Source organism: Simochromis diagramma, unplaced genomic scaffold (assembly GCF_900408965.1).
Source record: "Simochromis diagramma unplaced genomic scaffold, fSimDia1.1 OVJJ01000320.1, whole genome shotgun sequence".
Classification (NCBI taxonomy): Eukaryota; Metazoa; Chordata; class Actinopteri; order Cichliformes; family Cichlidae; genus Simochromis; species Simochromis diagramma.
The window spans coordinates 2,707,302-2,730,515 of record NW_024386773.1 but is presented as its reverse complement, the minus strand read 5'-3'; the positions used below and the strand labels follow the sequence as shown (position 1 = coordinate 2,730,515).

The window sequence follows — 23,214 nt, the reverse complement described above, 5'->3', positions numbered from 1 at the left end:
GCTAATAAAAAGCAGCTGTGTCCCGGGGAGAGAGAAGAGTGAGAGAGAGACAGAGGGGTGGAGCAAGAGAGGAGGAGAAAGAACACCACACCCAAAACAAGGACAGTTTCAGGAGGCCCTGCTTGGGCTGTAACATTCAGTTTATTAATTTGATCTCCTATAGCAGGGGTGTCGCACTCCAGGCCTCGAGGGCCAGTGTCCTGCAGGGTTTAGATCTCACCCTGGGTCAACACACCTGAATCAAATGATTAGTTCATTACCAGGCTTCTGGAGAACTTCAAGACATGCTGAGGAGGTCATTTAGCCATTTGAATCAGCTGTGTTGGATCAAGGACACATCTAAAACCTGCAGGACTCCGGCCCTCGAGGCCTGGAGATCGACTCCTGTGTCCTATAGGCTTATTGGTGCAGCCCTCCACAATGTTCTTGTCATGATCTGGGTGAGTCTGAGTAATTTTCCACAGCATCGGCTCTCCTCCCCTGGGTGGAGCCCTCCTCGCTCCTCACCTGTTGGCAATTACTTCAGCAGTATTTATGACCAGTGCTCACATTGAACCTTCGCCAGATTGTCTGCTTACCATAGTCAGTTCCCTGCCTCATATTTTTGTCTTGTGTTCCTCAGCGTGTTTCCACAGTGTGGAAGTCGAAGTAATCGGTACCCTGTACTCTGCAGGTGAAGATGCCTGTGCGTGTGTCAGGATGACCATTTGTGTTGACCACAGCTTTTTGGTAGGTTATTTTCTGATACACACACATACACAGAGGGAAACTATATACTTGTAATTCTTTTGACCAGTGGTTCTAAAACTTTTCACAATGAGTACCACCTCATAAAATAAAATATATGGCTCTTGAAGTACCATCCCTTGTGAGTGAAATTAAAGTTCAGTAGTATAGGCCTATTTAACACCACATACAGTTTACACAAGTTTACACAGTTTATTTCTTATATGAATGTTATGTATTTTAACTCTCAAAAACAGGATGTGACAACTAATAATAACAATTTATGCACAAAATGCTGGATAATGATGTGTTGATGCATGCTCAATCAACCAGGTAAGTAAATCCCCAAAGTTTGATTCTGTTCATCTGGTGTTTTCAGTGGGAGAAATGTTTCGTCACTCATCCAAGTGACTTCTTCAGTCTCAGCTGACTGCAGGTTTCCCCAATCTTATAAACAGTACATTTGCATAATGACTGAAATCAGCACCACTGAAGGAACAATGGGCTGGGAGGTCAGTTCCTTGATTATTAATATGCAAAGTCTCATGACCATTGATCAACAACCACTGATCAAAGCTCATTGATCAAAGACTACTGATCAATGGCCATGAGTACCATTTACAGAGAGTTGGGGAATGGCTGCAATCACAGCATTGTAAGATGGCGAAAGGAGCAGATCCGACAGAGACTTGCAATGCTTCTAGATGACAATACTCTTAAAAAGGTGTTTGAATTCCTTGAGAAGGCTCATCTAGCACAGCATGAGAAGTCTAAGACCAGGTAACAAAGGAAGTTTGACTTCGTCGGAAACCAGCAAGCAAAATAGGGAGAATGTCATCAATGGCCATGGAGAGAGGATGCCACACCGACAATGTGGACAAGTGGGTGAAGAATTTGTCTGACAGACAGCTAACCCAAGCAGAGAAAAACATCCTTGCTAAAGGGTTGAATTTTGCTGTGATGCCGAGACATATCCCGCTAGTGGAGCTGATCACAGCCACAGAAACAGCAATTCGAAACAACAATATTGCAGACGTGGAAGCAGAGAAACTACGGACGAAGGTTTCAGCCTGTCTCAGCAATGCGAAGCACCCAGCATCCAACATCAGCATGGAGGAGAGGAGACAATAACATTATCATCCTTCCAGCAGACAAGGGCAGGTACACACAGTATTGCTAAACCAGAAAGACTATCATGAGAAAATTTTGTCACTCCTCAGTAGGGATGGGTACCGGTATGATATGTGGTAGTAACCAGACCGAAAAGCAGCGCGCATTTCGGTACTTTCTTTTGGTGCTTTTTTTTCCCTGAGATGTAATAAACTTTGAATTCTAGCCAATCATTTTACCTTTGCAAGCGTAGTAGGCGGTAGTAGAATTTGAATGAAAACAATGGAATTAGAAAAAAAAAAAAAAAAAAGCAGAATTTGAATGAAAACAAAATTAGGAAGAAAACAACAGAAGTAGAATAAGGAACAACAGAATTAGTATGAGAAGAACAGAATTAGAATGAAAACAACAAAATTTAATGAAAAAAAACAGAATTTCAATGAAAACAACAAACTTTGAATGAAATTGAATTAGAACGAAAACAACAGAAGTTGAAAAACAAACAGCAGAATTTCAATGAAAACAACAGAATTTGAATGAAAACAATGGAATTAGAAAACAACAACAGAAATGGAAAACAAACAGCAGAATTTGACAATAATGAGAATGAGAAGAACAGAATTTGAATGAAAATAAAACAGACTTTGAAAACAAACAGCAGAATTTAAATGAAAACAGCGGAATTTCAATTAAAACAACAGTATTTGAATGAAAACAACGGAAGTTGAAAGAAAACAAAAGAATTTGAAAGACAACGGAATGTTAATGAAAACAACAGAATTCGAATGACAATAACAAAATTGGAAAACAAGTAGAATAAGGAACAGCAGAATTCTCAGTTTGCCCCATACCCAACTCTTGATTGCCGAGTGCCCGGTCAGACTTCATGTCCCTCCTCAGTGGTTCAAACTCTACCTCTGCACACTGTAACTAGAATAGAGTTAGTCATTTAGTCCAGCAGTTCCTGCTAGAGTATGCATTTTGGGCAATTTGAATGCGTCAATCCACAGACAACTGGACCCTGCCACACAGAGGAAAGACCGTTTATGCCCCATTTTCTAATTTGGGGTTTGTTCACAATTTTCATTTGGGATGACCTATTAGGTGGCCAAAGTCCCTCTAATGTTGTGGGAGTGTTATAAACTTACAAACACTCCTGCTTCAAGCCTGACACCCTGGGGTTTGAAGGGTTAAGACCTAACTCTATGCCAAGCTCCTCTAAAACTTCAAAATGTTATTTCTTAGAAGCCACTGACATCAAGACAAGCTAAAAGATTACACACATTCTGACCAGCACCAAAGAAAGTGTTCCAGATACCAAAGATCCCTTTATTAATTCTTTCTCATGAGATCTGATAATGCTTTTTTTTTCCTTAGGCAACTGTAGTGATTCACGGCTGCAGGATGACCAGCCATGTATTCTGCAGCTTTTACTTCTGTTATTTCTTTTCACAGCCAAAGTCTTTTTCTTTCAATTTAAACTTTTCATTTTCCTTAAAAGGTCTCAAGTGTAATCACTTTTGTCTTCCTTCCTCTTACTTTCCTGTTATGCTTAATGACATTTATTACAACTTTCTAATTACTGTTATTATTATTATTATTATTAACATTACACTCTAAACAGTAATTATTTTATTTAAGCTTTCGTTTACTCACTGAATTATATTATTCTCAACTTTTCTCTATTGTTATGTCTTATTTCCCCTGTTCGTATCTTTATAGTTTGTTAAATTATTTTAAATTTACTTGATAACAAGTTTACTTGCCTTATCATTTTCCTCCCAGATGTTTATCTTCTAATATTTTATTCTTAAATTTAGAGCTACTTTCTTCAGGTTTCCCATTCTAAGAGCCACTGTTCTTTTACATTTTTTATTTATAGTTCTCAGTTTTACCCTTTTCAGGTGAGAGATGTTGGACATGAAGCTAACGTCAGGGTAATGGATGGTGTGTTGTTGCTCATGTGAGTTATTTTAGGGCCTGCCAGATCCTCCTCAGTGTTTGCCCACTGATAAATAAGGATGCTGAATAACTCTGTCCTTGTCCTGTCTGTTGTCCTGTCTGACCCTGCAGTGACTCAACACAACAGACACATAGGATACCACACTGGACCTTTACAACCTGGTTCACAATACAACTGACGTGAGCATTATTTGGTTTAACCAGTTTTTTATTGCTGCTTTTGTTACACAGGTCACAGAGACCCAGAGAGCCTGTTTCTCATGCTTCCTGTGTATTTTCTAAGCAGCTGGCTTCTGGTTTGCAACCAGTTGGTTGTTGAGTTGGTTCAAATATTTAAGAAAGCATGCTCACACGGATAATCCTGAGCTCTGAGATATTATCTTTAGTAAAGCACAATTGTTCTTGTGAATAAGTGTTAATTCCAATTCTTTTTGTAAGTTGCTGCAGAGTCATTTTGGTGTCCTCATGCTTTCTGTTTCACTTTTCACTTCACTCTTTTATAGAATTATGATCTTCAACTAAACTATACATCTATAACGATACACAAAATTCACGGTTCGGTTCGATAATTTGGTGTCACAGTTCAATATTTTTTTGATACAAAAAAATGTTCATGCCTTTTTAATTTGTCATTTATTAAAATTATAAATAACTCAAAAGTACAGTTTTTTTAATTTAATGTTGCTGAAACAACAAATTGATTGAGAAATCACTCATCTTTGAAAAATTACAGAGAAATGGCTCTTTCCAAAATAAAAGCTATACTATACTCTTCTTCTGGGCTATATTCTCAGCAGCATATTAAACAGATCAGGTCCCCATAAGGAGAATCATGTGCTAACAGCTGTCTAAATGACTCGGGTAAAGTTTGTAGCATGCGTGCTTGTTGTTTTATCTGCTTCCACTTGTCTTTGCACTAGGATGATGTCGGCGTAAATGTGCAGCTGTTCTCCACAGAACCAGCCAAGGTGTACTCTCAGTGGCAGGGGAACAATTTGGGAACAGCACCACCAAGGCTGGAGATGGAATAATACTGGAAGAGCATATGGGAGAAGGACGCAACCCATAACGGCAATGCTCAGTGACTAGTGGATCTGAGGGCAGACCTCAGCAACCCTTTCAGACATCCAAGAAAGGGTCACCAGTATGAAGAGTTGGACAGCACCAGGCCCCGACATGGTTCATGCCTACTGCCAAGAGTGAACGAGAAAATGATTCACTGATCCACACCACCAGGATATACAGCAATGATATCAGTATGCCAATCGGACTGGAGAAATGTAGTTGGATGATAATAAGGAGAGGGAAAGTAGTCAGAACTGAGGGGATTGAATTACCAGAAGGCAACATTGCAGACATAGAGGACAGCTACAAGTACCTGGGAATCCCACAGGCAAATGGGAACCATGAAGAGGTCACTAGAAAAGCTGCAACCACCAAGTACCTGCAGAAGGTCAGGCAAGTCCTGAGAAGTCAGCTGAACGGTAAGAACAAGATCCGGGCTATCAACACCTACGCCCTGCCCGTGATCAGGTACCCTGCTGGGATAATAAGCTGGCCAAAGGAGGAGATAGAAGCCACTGACATCAATACAAGGAAGCTCCTGACCATGCATGGAGGGTTTCACCCCAAGTCCACCACCCTGAGGTTGTATGCTAAGCAGAAGGAAGGAGGCCGGGGACTGGTGAGTGTCAGCACCACGGTCCAGGATGAGACAACAAACATCCACGAATACATCAGTAAGATACATGGAACCATGGAACCCAACCATACATGGAACGTCATAACCAAGTGGCTGGCATAGTATACAGAAACATCTGTGCCGAATACAGCCTGGAAGTCCCGAGGTCAAAATGGGAGACGCCCCGTAGGGTGGTGGAGAATGACCAAGATAAGGTCCTGTGGGACTTCCAGATACAGATGGACAAAATGGTGATGGATAACCAACTGGACATAGTGGTGGTAGAGAAACAAAAGAACACGGACGTAGTGATAGATGTAGTGGTTCCCAGTGACAGCAACATCTGAAAGAAGGAACACGAGAAGCTCAAGAAATATCAAGGGCTCAAAGAAGAGCTCGAGAAAATGTGGAAGGTGAAGGTAACAGTGGTCCCAGTGGTAGTCTGAGCACTAGGTGCGGGGACTCCCAAACTAGGCGAGTGGTTCCAGCGGATCCCAGGAACAACAACAGAGATCTCTGTCCAGAAGAGCGCAGTCCTTAGGAACAGCTAAGATACTGCGCAGGACCCTCAAGCTCCCAGGCCTCTGGTAGAGGACCTGAGCTTGAAGGATAGACCACCCGCAGGGGCGAGCGGGAAATTTTTATATATACAGTGGGATGCAAAAGTTTAGACAACCTTGTTAATAGTCATTATTTTCCTGTATAAATCATTGGTTGTTACAATAAAACATTTCAGTTAAATATATCATATAGGAGACACACACAGTGATATTTCTGAAGTGAAATGAAGTTTATTGGATTTACAGAAAGTGTGCAATAATGAGAAGTTGATAGGTCTCGGCCCTGTCAAGCTAAAAGAAACTGTTGAATCTTCAGGATCACCTTTTAAAAGATTTAAGTGTATTTTACCCTGTATGGATTAGAGAAAATCCAAAATAACTAGTGCACCCAATTCTTGTTTTATAGAGTGATTAAATATGTATGCTGTACAGTTATTCCACCCTGGAAAAAGAACAGTTAAAAAAATTAAAAGCCTTAGAATTTCATGAGATTAATGCGCATGATGACTGTGTACTTCTGACCTTAACTGTATACAGCAGTCATCCCAAGGGATTTTATACTGTAAACTAAGGACCCCAGAATATTAGAGAGAGAATCAAAGTGATCAGGTAATTCTCTATGCGCACGCATATGGTAACTGTGGGGGGGGAAAGGGCTCCTTTAAGAGGAGTAGCATTTGTAGCAGAGCTCACAAGCTGCATACCTTCTCACAACAATATTTACAGTATATTTGTGAATTGCAACATTCTGTAATCCCGTTTTTCCTAAAATGCAGAACAGAGTCCTTTCTAATAGAGAAGCATGGCACTCAGAGAATCCTGAATTGAAATCTGTGGGGGATTTTTGCAACAGTAAAGATGTGGTACCTTCACAAGGTAAAAAGGCTTTTAACCCCCAAGCAACCAAGTTGTTCTAGCAATTAAAATATCAGACTCAAGTCATTTATGAGTCAATTATATAATATAGAGTATAATAGCATAATTTTAACATTAATATAGACATAAACTGGTGATTCTGTAGCACTTAAATCAGTAATATTCATTTTTTAAACTGTATACTGAAAAATGTCAAAATAAGATTCCTAATTATGGAACATTTACAAATAAATTACATTACAATAAAGCCTATATTGTTAAATGATGGTAAATAACTTTGCACAAGCTTCCATGACTTTGGTGTTACATTTCTCACACAGATGGGCCACTTCCTGCTTAATGTCACAGTTCCACACATATGAATACACTGCTGGGATCTTTGGAAGTCCATTTAAAAACTCTATTGTGAAGCAAAGTCAGCAGACATTTTAAGCTCTTTTCATCAGATATGGTTTGATTGATTTGTGTGTGTGGGGGGGGATGCCTAGAACTACAGGGGTCCAACATACTGTCCTATATACTTGTACTGTGTTTATAAATATACTGCTGTCAATATAACATTTATAGAATTATGATCTGAAGTGGCTTAAACCAGAAATCCCAGGCATAGAAGACTGGTTAAACATCACCTTCTCCATGATACTCCAGGTGGTTAAAGTTTGAGGAAATATGGGCAAAATGGAGAGAATACATCACTTTAAAATGTTACTCCTTACTTAAACCCAGAGTTATTATATTATCATATTAATATCATCCTTTTTTGTTTATTTAGTTATACACGTCTTGTCTGTTAAAATGAATCACCCAAAGTTCTGTTCTGGTACCTTTTGACCTTTTTTCTCCCTAAAATAACAGGAAAAAAATAAATAATGTGCTGCAAAAAACAAATAAATAAATACATTTAAAAACAAAATAAGGGTTTGACTAACTGACTCTAAATAAAGTAAATTTTGAAAGTAAGGGGCGGATGATGATAATGATAATGGCTTAAACCGGTGGGGCATAAAAGTCAAATGAGTGAAGCCACCATGAGCAGAGAAGGTTATTGCTCCACAGGATATAGCTGTGTGTGAGATATGGGATAAAAGGCTTTTCAGAATGAAGAATAAAGAGGTCTAAATGCTGTTACCTGCAGCTTTGTACTCAGAAAAGATCTAGAAAGATCAGTTCACAAAAAGTAAGACATTACTTGTGGACATAAATGTGTAATTTTACTTTTTTGTGTTGTTTTAAAATGTGTATGATTTGTATATGTATGATCTTATACATTAATACTTTTAATTAATTAACAATTAATACTTTAATTCATAATTCTTTCATTCACTAACTAAATCCAAGTGAATTTCTTTGGAATCATTTTTTGGTGACCACATTTTTTGTCAGACTGAAGTATGATGTCGGTTTTTGTTTTTTAACCATGCTACAGCCTCCTCCACCATATGAAGCCCTTCCTCCATCTGCACCTGTGCAGACCCCAAAGAGCATGACAACGCGTACGGAGTCTCACAAATATGGCTCCTACAACTCCTAGGTAAACACTATACAGTAAAGACCCTCTTTACTGTGGTTTATATCAGCTTACCATCTGAACGTTCAGGGGAAGCTGGATCTAGAAAAGCAGGAGTGTTTTCATGGCTATTAAAATGAAGCGTTGCACTAAATTCTGCTGTGTATATCTGGGTGCTGAATGCTTAAAAAGAAATCCCAGAAATAATCAGCAGGACAGGATTTCATTTGTATGATTTTTTTTTTTTAATGCCACCAGCTTTATGGATCCCACCTCAATTTTAGGCAGACCTGCCTGAATGACTCACTTGAACCAGCAATATACCTAAACACAACCATTGGAGCAACTTTGGGACCTATATATGTAATTATGCATAATAACTTTGACATAGAGTTCTAATGCCTAATTCACTCTGTGCTAGCCTGTAGTGAATGCTGCTAAGGCAGAGCTGATGAGGAAGCAGGAGGAGCTGGCAAAGAAACCCCAGGGCCTGGAGAGTATAGAGCGGAAGCTTGTGACACACAACCTCGTAGCAGGAGCAACGGGAGTTAAGTGTAGAAGTCAGAGAATTTGAAACCTTTAGATTTAAAAGACCCTTGTCCAACATTCTTTTTTATTTCTTACTGTGTACGTGATTATTGCAATTTTTGAGCACCCACAGCTTCACAAGTAAAAGAAGCCAGCCACATTAATTTTTTTTTTTTTAGAATCAGCTTTATTGATCAAGTATGCACAGATACAAAGAATTGTGCTCCAGTTTTTTTCATTGCTTTGTGTACTCAACAGAGTTTATAAACAGATAATAACAACATGGATATAACACATTTCCAGACTTATATGTGCAACGGAGCAGAGTGCATGATGCTGGATTCATTATGAAATGAAGAAGGGTGGATAACTGCTTACTTTATATAAAGTACCTGGCGATAACACCAACTAACCTAATCTGCTTCATAAAAGCACCTAAGGAGCACCTAAGGCAGCTGATAGTAGCTGAAGTTCCCTCTGCGCATTGAAAAAAGACGCCCTGAGGGGTGACATTGTGCTGGTGTCAGGATTAAAAAAGGACATTGCAATGCTGGAGCTTACACTACTCTTCAGAAGAAAAAGTACTTCTTGTCACTGATTGCTTTTTTTTTTGTCAAAGAAATGTTCTAATATCCCCAAAAGTTGATTTTGTTCCTCTGGACATAGGGTCTTCAGTGGGAGAAATATAATCATCCATTGAAATTCTTAAATTTACTTATGGCTGCGTTTTCTTACCCGACATGTAACATAATAACTGAAACAGTATCAAAAATATTTCTCTATAGATTGGCTCTAACAGATGTGTTCATACATTGTAACACCTGTTAAACGAATAGGAAATGAACTGACGACATCCCAGTGACACCAAAGTGTTTTTTGACTTTATCCCCCCCCCCCCCCAAGACTTAAGACTTCCTAGTTGGAGACAGTAAACACTGATTCGTGCATGCGTAACTTCTCCTACACTGTCTGGCACAAGATCTTGAATGTTTGTACAAAGACTCGCGCTTCACTGTTAGATCAAAGACTTGGGGACACTGACATGGGGCATCTGCAAAACAACCAATCCAGCTGGTTAAGCTTGCAGAAGTTCTCCTTGAGTCCTTCAAAGAGAAATTGTAGAATTTCTCCACACCTTGTCTCTTAGATTAGGCCAGGAAAAAAGTGTAAGAGGAGCCTTTAATATTTCCTTGATACTGACACTTGACACGGATTTTGAAAGTGAGAGAGAAAGTAAATGTTGCTAAATAGAAGGGAAATAAAACAGAAACAAGTTCTAGTTTTGTTCTTTTACAGTTTTAAATGGCTAAAGCAGAGATGTCAAACATAAGGCCTGGAGGCCAGAATTGGCCTTGCAAAAATTCCAATTTGGACCACTGAATGGCTTTGGAAAACATGATGGAAGGCATAAATATTGGACTTCTAACTGCATTTTGTGAAGTTTCACAGAGGGGATTTTAGAGGGGACTGTTTGCCTTAAGACCTGCAGGATATACTGCCTGGTATCAGATGCCAAAGGACAGCACCAAAAGTACCATATTTGGCATATTCCTGCCATCTGTCCATACAGATGGACAGATGGCATCAAATTGCATCATTTCTTAAGAGCTGATGCAATTCAGCTGACTGAGCTGTCAAAGGGTGTATCCAGTAAAAACAGCCTGTAACTGCTTGTGTCATTAATAATTATAATTTAGATTTTTGCAGAATTATCAGATTTTGAGGACACCTGGACCTGTAAAACTGTGAAAGTGTTATTAAGATTACATTATGCAGTTTCTGTGTGAAAATGCAAAGAACAAGAGATTTAAAAACAGTGTGGAGCTTTTTTAATAACGGCCTGTCACACTCTGAAATCTTGACCAGGCAGCAGACGACAACAGTACCTGTGAAAAATGGCATCATATTGCATCAGCCAGAGTCAAAAGGGAGAAGGATTGTTTGGTTTTGATCCCTAAAGTCAGGCTGCAGTTCTTTTCCTTTTTATTCATAGTCTCTTTGTTGCTTATCTATGTCAAGTCTGCACAGGCACGCTGTTCTTCAACCTGACCTCTTCCCTGGCCCTGTTCTGCATCACCTTGTCCAGTGATGCTCGCTCTGGTCTGTGCCTCGCCGCCCTGTGGGTCGTACTTTTCACTCCCTGCTCCTTTATCTGCTGGTATCGACCTGTGTACAAAGCCTTCAGGTGTGTACCTCCGTCTTGGTGAAGAAGTTCAGAGTTGTTTTCCTTTTTGGTTTTTGCTCAGTACACTCACAAAAAATTGTCTGAGTTGTTAGTTACTGTGCAGACAGCTCAGTAATTATATTGTTCCCTCTTCTAGGAATGACAGCTCCTTCAACTTCTTTGCATTCTTCTTCATTTTCTTTGCCCAAGTGGTTGTCTTTGTCATCATGACCATCGGCATCCCTGGTTGGGGGTTCAGGTAAGGTACCTAAACAAACATCTCTTTGTTATCCCAGCTAAAAACTAGCTGGCGAGTGGTTGCTGGCAGTCAGTAGGTCAAACTGATAGAAAAGCAACTATTGCATTAAAACCCAAAAGTATATGGCTCAGTTAAAGCCTAAACAATACTAGAAATCCTGCTCATTTGGAAGTATTAAGACTTGGCTCTTATTTTTAACTATAGAGAAAGGTAGTCCAATCATATTGGCTAATGAACTAATACAAAATTCTTTCTGAATCTTTTGAGCAATGTGATTCCTACATTTGTTGTTCTTGTCCATGCACTTTGTTCATTCTAGGTGCATTGCTTGTTCTCTGTATCATGTATGTATAGTTGTTGTAAGCCATAAAAATGAATCGAATGAGTTGAAAAAAAGCTTATTTTCTTCAAAAGTCTTTCATTTGGTGGTGATAATAAGTGCATATTTAATACCCGCTTTACATATTGTTTTATCAATACCGATTCCATTTTAGGGACAAATGAGGATACTATTTTAAACCTCTATTTTCACAGTATGTGTTCTTGTATGTTTGATCTTTGTGTGTTTCTCTCTGTCCTTCAGTGGTTGGATTGTGAGCCTTTCAGCTCTAAGCTTCAGTTGCATTGCCGGTGCGATCATGATGATCAATGCCACTCTTTTTACAGCAGAAACCGTCATGTCATGTTCAACTCAGGTTGATGTCACTTAGATAACTTAGAAATGTTCATGTTTGGTTTATCTTAGTGTTTGGCTGAGATTAAAGTTAAGCTCTTCATAACTGAACCATTTTATTTCAGTTTAGAGTCTTACTTGGAGAGCTGTCAGTATATTTTAAACCGAATATTTCACCTGTCGTATCCCCTGATGTAATATGTGCTGTTCTTATTTAAACAGCTGACTTTGAATTAAATCTAACATTAAAAGTATTTAAATTCAGGAGGAAACATTTTCACCGGTAGCAAAAGCAGCATGTTAATACGTGGAGATCCTGAAGCCTGCTCCAAAAATGATCAGATTATATTTTAAACATTTGTTCAACTCTCTAACAAACCCCAGCAGCTGTCTGTTGCAAGCTGTGAGTGTATACTAAAATAAAAATAAAAGAGTTCTAACATCTCATCTGTTTGTTTTTATTCAGGCATACATGTATACTATTTTTATTAATAGCGAGAATAAGCGTGTGTTTCAGTCATAATAATTGTGTTTAACTGTATGAAGCTTATTAGACATTATGAAAAAGATGATATGTAAAAGCGAATTTTGCCAACGCGCTTGATACTTTTTAAATTACCTTTGTTTTCTTAAAAAAAATAGACAGGTAGATAAATAGATTCAACGAGAATTAATTTCCAGATGAGTCCTATTCATGATGGTATGGATGACACTGGCTCTCTTATAAAGTGTAGTTTTGAGACTGACTGCATCAATAAGAGTTAACGATATGCAGTTGAATGAAAGGAAGCGATTAGCATTAGTATTTCTTATATTTTGAAAGGAAAAAGGGAAATGTTTGAAAAGTAACTGAGTAAAGAAAGAAAATATGAAGAACAAAACACAAAAATTCACAAACCCGATAAATGCTGATCGGATGTATAAGAAAAGTATTTAAAAAACAGATATGTGGTGCAAAAATAACTACAGAAAACAACAAAGACACTTTTAATGTTTATTCTTAAGCATTTTGAAAAAAAAACTTTTTTTCACACACACCCACCAATTGTATAACATTCAAAAAGTGCTTGTTTCAAAAAAGTGCACATGTAAACTCACTTTTCTGTACATTTTCCCATTTCTTGTTAAAGTTAAAATTAGCCAATCACATGACAGCAAGTCAAAACATGTAAGCGTTTTATCATGTAGACACAGGTCAAGACTACCTTCTGAAGTTCAAGTCAAGCGTCAGAATACCCTCTAGCAGATCGTTACGTGGAGAAACAAGTGTGCTGATTCACACTGTTCACTGTTCACAGACACAAACCACACCTTTCTTGGCTGCTGTTTCAAAGCACATTGTGCGCAGTCGGTCCTGCGTGCAGCACAACATCGTTCAATATTTAGTATTTACTGATATTTGCTGTTAGCTATTAATGCGATGGTGTTGTGTTTATTATGCCGCTCTCTTCTTCTTCTTTTTTTGCTTGTTTTCTCTTTTTTCCTTTTTTTTTCTCTCAACAGTTAATTGAGGAGATTTATATATTTTTAAGTGTCCTTTCTCACTGTCCCTCTTCCCCTCTGGTTTTCTTTTCCTTCATTCTTCTTTCTCCCTTTCCTATCCCCCAGCCATGTCTGTCCCATCTGTGAGAACTGAAAAAAAAAGCATCAAAATAGGAAACAAAGGTGATTTAAGGCAGGCTGATGTCAGAAACTGCATATATGCTGGGAATTTCCCACACAAACATCCCTGATATTTACAGAGAATGGTCCAAAAAAAGAGAAAATGTCCAGTGAGCAGGAGTAAAACTGCCTCGTCGATGTCAGAGGTCAAAGGAGAACCGAGAGCAATTTGCATGATGCTGTCACATTAATATGGACAAAACAAAGTATCAGTAAGATGTACCTATTTAAGTGTCTGTTGACTGCAATAAAGTCTCAGTGACAACCAAGGATTTAAATGAAAATGAAAAAGTCTACAGCCTCCCCATGTGGTCATTTTATGAAATGGCACCAGACAAGCAGGAAACAATGCACTTACTCTATAAGTGTATTTACCAAACCCATGCTAGTTTTTCAAGCTGACTTGGTTATATTGAACTATTTTTCAGAACATGTATGTAAAAACAAGCCAGTTATGTTAAAATGTTATTCTTTCGGATGTGCAGAATGCATAGACTGTACCAACTAGCAATAAAATAAACAAAGGCATCACATGTAATCCACCGGGCATGGGCTCTTTTTCCAGGAAGCAGCTCAAAGACTGTTCAACATGTTTCCTGCAATAGGGCCCAGAACACCACATAATCCTGTGTTCGTTGCTTCTGTCCCAGACACATCAGACACAGCCAATAAGCGGACTGAACGTGCCACAAAATTTATACAGACACTTTTCAGTTCAGTTGGTTGTCCACCTGGACTTTTCTGCAAAACCAAACACCAGGAAAATGTTCCAAGTTTACAAACTCATACGCTGATTTGGATCAGATTAAAACAAACTAAAAGACTCCAAGACTTCTGCAGCGATCAATGACTACCAGTCAAAGTTCATGTTACATTTTATCATTCAAATGTTAATGAAACCAGTGTTACTGTAAATACAGCAAATTAGGCATAGGATAGAAACAGAGGAGGTCTGTCACATAATTGATACACACATTTGTGCTGTGTATGGGGCACACAGATGAGACAACAGTGAGTTCTGGGTGTTTTAACATGTTGTATAGTTTCTACAAGTACAAACAACTTGTGTATGGTGCACATCATTAAAAAGTGTATTCTAATTATCTGAACTAAAGTAATAAAAAGTGCATTTAACTTTAAGTAGAATAGTTTTACTTCAGTATGCTACATTATTGCCTCTTTTCAGCTTAATTGTTAACACTGTTGTTGAAACCTTGCTGTAGTAAATGATGTCTTTATATCTATGTGTCTCTATCACCCTAACATGTAAAGTAAAGTGTGCGTGTTAGTCCCCATAGGGAAATAGTTCCTCTGCATTTAACCCATTCACCCAGTGAAGCAGTGGGCAGCCACCAATGCAACATGGACCTTATATAGACCTTATATAGAACTTTTATATTCTAGCTAAGCACCCAAAGTACCGTATACAACTTTCCCCATTTACCCATTCTTGGGTAGCATCCATACAGTTTAGAATAACCAGGGATTGAACCACTAACCTTGAAACTAGTCGTTAACCGGCGCTACCTCCTGAGCTACAGCCACCCGACATCACAAGAGAAACTGAGCTGATAATGTTAACTTGAAAATGACAAACCTTAAGCAACCGTTACTTTTTCTGAAATGTGGGTTGTAGAGAGATGATCAGAACTGAGTTATAAAAACAAGAAAAAGTGCATATGTCTACATTAGCATAATGTTAGCCTTGCATTTGAATTCCAGCATATCTTGCTTCACAGAGTTTTTCTTCTTTTCAATACTGTTATTGGATGTACTAGCTTTCCAATATACCATGGTTTACACCTCATTAATTCAAAACAAACCTGACATAATTGTTGATGGCAATACACCCCATTCATTTATTGCTGTAGGATAAATCAGCTATTATCCTTCTTAAGTGGGTAAATAAGTACTTTGAACATGATTGAAACTCAGGCAGAATTTCCCACTTCTTGATTTCTGGGGGGTCAAGTCTACAGATTTTACAGCATGCAAACATTAGTAACATTAAAACCACTTACGGGTGGTGAGAATACCATTAATCTTCTCATTTCGTTGCAGTTTTCTGCTGAGAAACCTTAGGTTCTGGGTCATGTGTGTGATACTTTGACACATTACCTTGGTGTCTGTCCACGCACAGAAGGACAATGCATCTGCTTATCAAACACAACAAACTTTAACTGAGATAATCTCTTGTTACAGAAATTTTGTCTGGTAATATCTTCAGTGGCATGTCGTTTAAAGTACCTATGCATGGAAACAGCTTGTCAGTGCAAGAGTGTGTGAAACTCTGTAAGTGTGAGCCAGTATCAGGATCAAAGAATGACAGCTTTCCTCTGTTCCAGTCCAGATGAACTCTGATCCTCTGCAGCTTCTTTTTTACTCGGAGAGCAGACGGTGGAGCTCCCAGTATGCGTGTGCTGTATTTACCATTATAGAACTCGATTTGCCAGAATCCTGATTTTACCCGCTCCCTTTTCTGAATGGATTCGGCTGCCACTCCAACAAACCAGGCTGTGTTGTCTCCCACTTCAACATCCCAGCTGTGGGTCCCTGAGTTAAAGCCCTCCCAGCCATGGACAGAACGATGATAGTCAGTCCTCTCTGGGTTTTCGGGAAGCTTCTGTCGCTCTCCGTGACTTACACTTGTCAAATCTTCAGAGAGGATAAATTCTGGGTTGGCAGTGTTTGGATCCAGAATCACAGGAAAGTAGGAGACCATTTTCTTCATTTTGTTCCAGATGTTGAAGGTCAGGTTGCCCAGGTGTTTAGCCACATCTATCAGAGCTCCTGTGGCCAGCTCTGGATCATCCAGTAGGGGCTGCTGTTGGACTAACTTCACTGCATCATTGTAGTTCTGCAGGAATGAGACGTCTTCGGCTTTCAGCTCTTCCTCCGTGGCTCTAATCGTTTCTGAAAGAGCTGCTATCTCTCTGATCAGACTTTCAATCTTCTCCTGTATTGTCTTAAACTTCTGCTCCTCTTCCTCCCTCAGTGCAGTGATCCTGGCCTCCTCTTCCTCTTGTAGAAACTGGTGCATCCTCTTAAAATGCTCTTTAATCTGTCTCTCTGTGTGGCGAGCCTGGACCTTAATGTGTTCTGCTGTTTTATCACACTTTTCTTTAATTTGTTCAAATACTTTCAGTTTCTCATGTAAAGGCTTCAAGGATTTCTGGAGCCCCCTTTTTTGCTCCTGTGCAAATTCTTGGATGGGTCTAAACCTGTGGTTGGTATGCATTTTTGAGTCTCTGCAGATAAGACACACCAGCAGCTGATGGTCCAGACAAAAGAGTTTGAATTTTTCTGAGTGCAGGCAACAGAGAGCCTCTGACTCCACAGAAACCCTCTGATCTCTCTCCATTTGAAATGCCTTACACGCCTTTGCTAATGCCAGGTTTCGAGGTGGGTCACTCCTCGATGATTTCCTTTTACAAAGAGGGCACTCATGTACTGTTTTATCACCCCACCATGTCTGCAGACAGCTTTTACAGAAGCTGTGGCTACAGGAGAGGACAACAGGATCTTTAAAAATATCCAAGCAGACAGTACAGGAGAGGTCCTCCTCAGACTGGAAAGCCATTATCTCACTGAAGCTGAAAACACGCCAGGCAGAAAGCACAATGCGACAGCAGTCATTCGTGGCTAATCTCACTCCTCCAGAAAGTTCCCGGAAGATCCCAGTCTCTTGTTTTTCCTTCTTAGAATCACAGATGGGATAGCAATTTAAAGTTGCAGTACTCACAGTATTTGCTGCTGTTGCTTTCCCCCCTCAGGAAGTCGTGTGTCTGATCTGAATGAGATAATCGTTCTCTCCCTCTCAGGGCGTGTCTCTTTCTCCCTACTGGATGAGCAACAACCGTTTCCAGGTATTTCTTAGGCGATGTTTTTCCAGGTAATGTGTGTCAGACATTAAGCCACTATGTCAGGGCACAGCACCTTAAATATAGTTTCTGTATTAGACAAGACCAACAAAAAAAGCTCCTCCCCTTTTTGGTAACAACTAAAATAGAAGTAGGTTAGGCACTTATTTCTGCTGCATTCAGGTAAGGTATGAAATGTAGCACCAACTTATAGTTTTATGCAATTCCAGGGACATTTGAAGAGAAAGACAAAGTATTTTTAAATGATAATAGGAGAATTCTGCAAACATGCTGTAGAAGTATAACTGCCAAAAAAAGAAGAGAAAATGAGCTGAGGCCTGTGCTTTGAAGCAGGATTCCTTGTTAGTCTTAACCCTGGCTTTTCTGTACTATGATGGTGGTTCACTTCTTACCATTGTAGAACACCACTGTAACTTGTGCTGTTGCTCTGGACCAGATTAGGTTTCACATTAGATGTCAGCAGATATGAAATCACTGCATATTTACCAATCAATTCTCCAGAAAATAGTGTCACCCTTCCTGAAGTTCCTTCAGACTTTTGTGGGGAGGGTAAGAGGGTTTAAAGTTTTTTGTAGCCTTTAAAGTTTTTGCATTTCCCTGATAAGCATCAGTAATGAAGATAGATTCTTAAATCAAGGAATAAATTTGCATCTATTTTTTTTGTTGGCAGCAAACAATTTTACAACAGTTTTATTTTTCTGTAAACATAGTCTAATAGGCTATATGATCCTAAAACAGGACACTTATGCTGTATTTCCTGGCCTCATATCAAATTTGCACACAGATTAAGCCTACAGTATGTTTGAATTCAGTTACATATTTACTGTCAAACCTTAAACTGCAATGAGTCTGCAGCTGAAAGAATAAAACATGATAGTGTAAGACTAGCTCCTCTTCTAGCGCTCTGCTTCACTGGGTTTATGATTCGTGGAGTACTACCAGACTCCATGCTGTGTATTTTACTTGTACCAGTTATGAAGGATAAAGCTGCAAAAGTGAGCTGTCTGGATAATTATAGGCCGATTGCACTAACCAGTATTTTATCTAATGTGCTAGAAAGAATCTTGTTTGACAGAGATAGTGTGTTCATCTCTTCCCTGGATAATCAGTTTGGCTCCAAAAGCACTGCATTGGGATGTGCATATATGCACTCAAAGAATAGGGCCAAAAATTAATCTGTCCTCATGTGTTTCATTGATGCCTCTAAAGCTTTTGATCGAGCGAACCACAGAAAACTTCTTGATAAATTGAAGCAACAGGGAGTTCCTCGATACATTGTGAGGATTCTGTCTTGCTGGTACACTCATTAGAAGATGCAGGTTAAATGGGAAAGCAGTATTTCTGCCCCCTTTGGTGTTAGCAATGGTGTCAGACAGGGTGGGATTTTATCTCCAATTTTATTTAATTTATATGTTGATGATTTGTCCATACAGCTGAGAATGATGAATGATGATGATGACATATACAGACAATGTTGTAAGCTCTATGTGCAGGCAAATATTATTGCACGCAAATTCAGCTTTTGTTCACTTCCAGTTAAAGTGGCTTTGTTTAAAGCATATTGCACACTGCTATATACTGCCCCCTTGTGGTCATCCTACAAACAATGTAGCATGCAGAACCCGCATGCTGCAACTTCACACCCGATCAGATTTGCACACTGTTAGACCTCTGCTTTACCACCACAGACAAAAACATGGCTGTGCCATGGGCTCCCCTGTGTTACCTGTTGTAGCCAACCTTTACATGGAGGAAGTGGAAAGAAAGGCTCTTGGCTCTTTTAAAGGGAGAGCACCCAGCCACTGGTACAGATATGTAGACGACACCTGGGTCAAAATCAAAACACAAGAAGTGGAATCCTTCACTGCGCACATTAACGCCGTGGATAAAAACATCAAGTTCACCAGGGAAGACACAAAGGACAACTGTTTGCCTTGGAGTGACCAAACACCTACTTCACAAGCGCATGGCACAACATAGAAGAGCCACCTCCACGGGACAAGACTCGGCTGTCCATCTGCATCTTAACGACAAAGGTCACTCTTTTGAGGATGCTAATGTTCACATTTTGGACAGAAAAGACCGGTGGTTTGAAAGAGGAGTGAAAGAAGCCATTTATGTCCATTGTGAGCGACCATCTTTGAACAGAGGCGTGGTTTACGACACCAACTGTCTGCCATCTATAATCCAGTTTTGGGATCCCTTCCCAAACGCCTTAAAGCCCACTCACATCCTGGGCCATCTGACCTCAGGAAATCACATGATAGGGTGGGGCCAGGTTTCACAATGAGCTCACCCGAAATTGTGAGCCACACCCGTTTTCACACCTTTGCTCATGTGATTAGGTAGAGGATCATCAGGGGGTCCTTTTGTCCCTCTTTGGGGGGATAGCCCCACGGGGTTTAAATCTGGGACTCTCCGCCATTTGACCTTAGAACTGAAGAAGCTTCTCGGATGAGAGGTGAAACGTCTTCAAGCAACTTAAAGAAGTCCAGACGCTTTTCTTTCCAAGCTCCTTAGACTACGATGACCTGGATGACTGAGAACCTTCACAGACACGCAGAACCTGCATGTTGCATATAATGATGCAATGAGAATCCTTCGTAGGCTACCTAGAGGCAGTAGTGCCAGTCAGATGTTTGTAGCTGTGGGTGTTTGGATTTTTAAAGCACGTTTAAGAAATCTGATGTTCACTTTTAGGGAACAACTGGATGGCTCTAGTAACAGTATAATTTTAGCACTCACAGATCTGATGGTGAGTGGTTCCAGTTACTCATCTAGTCTGAGGAAGCACTGGCTGAAGTGTTTGTGTATTTATTGATTTCTTCTAAGTAATTGTGTATTTTATGTATATTATGGTTTTATATTTTTACAGATATTTAATATTTTGTTATTAAGGTTTATATGTTGTGTTTTGTCTTGTTTCTTTTTTCTTTTTTTTTCTTTTTTTTTTTTGGACTATGGACATAAAGTCTGTCAATAAAAATTGAATTGGAAAAACTAGAAATTGAAACTGTCAGCAGCAGTGGTGTGACAGAAGAGGGTGCTAGAGACAGGATTAGATGATCTGCTGTGAGGATCCCTAAAAAGAGCAGTCCAAAGAAGAAGAAGTAATCTCTTCTGCCCGAATTTTACTTCACCTTCTTGGATTTTCTGTTTGGATATTTTATCACTGGAATGCACAGATTCTTCAAAAGTTGAATAAAAGATAAGCCTATGAATGGAAAACTATTGGTTGATAAAAAAAAATAAAAATAAAAAATAAATAAATAAAACACAATGAAGCTACAGATATTTATTTACAGTTAAACTTGCTACCATTGCTTTAGCGAAGAAGCTTGTGTTGCTTATAATGATATAACATGAGATATAAGAAATGTTCCTGCCACAACCACAAGTCTGGATTGTCTTCAGACTGCTATTCATGACAATATTTATGTAAGTATGTAACATCAGCCCCACCACATACACACACTTGTCAAGACATACAGTATGCATGAGAGATTATAAGAAACACACACCATAGAATAAATACATAAATGGAAATTACAGAACAGAGAACCGTAGAGGGTGCAAACTCATAAGCTAATGCTACATACTTAGTGTATAGCATTCGCTGAGTGGTGTTGTGGTGGAGCCTGACATACACCCCACCACAACACCACTCTGACCTGGATAAGTGAAAGAAAACGGATGGATGGACAATTGTAAAGCTACTTGAACCACAAAGTGTTTAAAACATCAGCAGACTAATACATGATCAGTATATTCAGTATTAGCCAACACTGATTTTTGTGGTGAAATGAGACGCCATCCCTTTATTGTATCAAATGAATATTGAGCCACTGTAAAACTAACACAAACAAATGTTGAAAAAATCTTATAATGAAAAAATCCTTTGATTTTACAACAAAAACAAAACAATAGCTATAGCCCACCTTTTTGTTTTAAAAATTGCGAATGCTACCAGACCTGCACGTTGCAATTTAGCTGCTATCTAAAATGCTAGTGGACCAGAAGGCATACATACCAAAATCCAAATAAGCTAGTCGCTTACATTAGCCTACATTGGATACAATATTACTGAAAGAAATATATTTACATGATGTGAATTTTATTGTGAAATGTCCATTATAGTAATTGACATCATATTCAACTCAGACGTTTTTTTCTTTCCCAGCCTAACATACCATACAAAATGATCTGACCTATTCAAACTCAGTACAAAATCTTAAGCATGTGTCGTTTAAGTAACATTAGCATGCTTTCAATATTAGCTTCATCAGAAGTCAAGAACAAAGAAAACAGTACAATGATCTTTGAACAAATAAAATGACCTATAGTATTTGATAATCCCATCATTTTCATTGATTAAGCAGTTTTACTGTTGCAGAAACCTTCAGCGGAAGTATTTTTAGCTGGTGTTCTTTCTTATTGATGAAGTATGGAAACAGCTTCTCCGTGAAAGTGTGTATGAAGGTGTGTATGTGTGTGTCAGTATCGAGATCAGAGAATGACAGCTTTCCTTCGTCCCAGTTCAGATGAACTCTGATCCGCTGGAACTCCTTCAGTGGGTGAATAAAGGTGTGTTGTGAGGGGGAGCATGCTCCATATTTATCTTCAGTTAGCCCAATTATCCGCCAAAGTCCAGATTTTATTTCACTCTTTCTTTGTACAGACTCTGCTGCTACACCCAAGACCCAGCCTGTAGAGTCTCTAACCTCAACATCCCAGCTGTGGGTGCCTGAGTCAAAGCCCTCTGAGCCCAGGACAATGCAATAGCAGCCAAACCTCTCCGGATTGTCAGGAAGCTGATGCCCCTCTACAGCTCTTACGGCAGTCAGATCTTCTGATAGGATGAGCTCTGGATGAGCTGTGTTTGGATCCAGAATCACAGGAAAGTAGGAGACTATCGCCTTCATCTCATTCCAGATGTTGTAGGTTAGGTTGCCCAGGTGTTTGGCCATATCTATCAGAGCTCCTGTGGCCAGCTCTGGATCATCCAACAGAGGGCACTGCTGGATTAATTCCACTGCAGCTTTGTAGTTCTGCAGGAACGAGACATCTTCAGCTCTCAGCTCCTCTTCCGTGGCTCTGATTATTTCTGAAAGAGCGGCTATCTCTCTGCTCAGACCTTCAATCTTCCCCTTCATCATTTGACTCTTCTGCTTCTCTTCCTCCCTCAAAGCAGTGATTCTGGCCTCCTCTTCATCTTGTAGAAACTGATGCAACTTCTTAAACTCCTCCTTAATTTTTTTCTCTGCCTGCTGGGCCTGGACCCTAATGTATTCTGCTGCTTCATCAAACTTTTCTTTAACTTCTTCAAACACTTTCAGTTTCTCCTGTAAAGGTTTCAAGGATTCCTTGAGATCCTTTCTGTGATCTTCTGCAGCTTCATTAACGGGTCTGAAGCTGTGGCCGAGATGTATTTTTGAATCTCGACAGACGAGGCACGCTGGCTGCTGATGATTCAAACAGAAGACTCTCAGTTTCTTATGGTGCAAACTGCAAACAGTTTCAGAGAATGCAGAAGCATTTTGATCTTTCTTTTGTAAGAAGGCCTCACACAGGTTCTTTAAGACTGAACTAACCGGTGGCTCACCCAGCAAAGGTCTTTCCTTACAA

General features: G+C 39.4%; 1 protein-coding gene and 2 long non-coding RNA genes across 3 annotated transcripts; 2 read left to right on the top strand and 1 right to left on the bottom strand.

Annotated features, from left to right (window-relative positions):
* The first annotated feature begins 275 nt into the window (after positions 1-275).
* On the top strand, positions 276-4,154 carry LOC120716199. The gene is made up of 3 exons (XR_005691839.1): positions 276-440; positions 623-729; positions 3,910-4,154. It is a non-coding gene; the product is annotated as an uncharacterized LOC120716199 (long non-coding RNA).
* A 4,185-nt stretch (positions 4,155-8,339) lies between these two features.
* LOC120716193 lies at positions 8,340-12,328 on the top strand. The gene is made up of 4 exons (XR_005691836.1): positions 8,340-8,446; positions 10,970-11,135; positions 11,272-11,373; positions 11,957-12,328. It is a non-coding gene; the product is annotated as an uncharacterized LOC120716193 (long non-coding RNA).
* A 1,269-nt stretch (positions 12,329-13,597) lies between these two features.
* LOC120716183 (zinc-binding protein A33-like) lies at positions 13,598-17,533 on the bottom strand. Its single transcript, XM_040003622.1, has one exon. It carries the CDS (start codon positions 17,286-17,288, stop codon positions 15,885-15,887), a length of 1,404 nt encoding a protein of 467 aa, XP_039859556.1. The 5' UTR covers positions 17,289-17,533; the 3' UTR covers positions 13,598-15,884.
* Between the last annotated feature and the right edge of the window lie 5,681 nt (positions 17,534-23,214).

Coding starts and splice junctions, on each gene's coding strand:
- LOC120716183 (XM_040003622.1), bottom strand. CDS start 17,288: ATGGCTTTCCAGTCTGAGGAGGACCTCTCCTGTACTGTCTGCTTGGAT.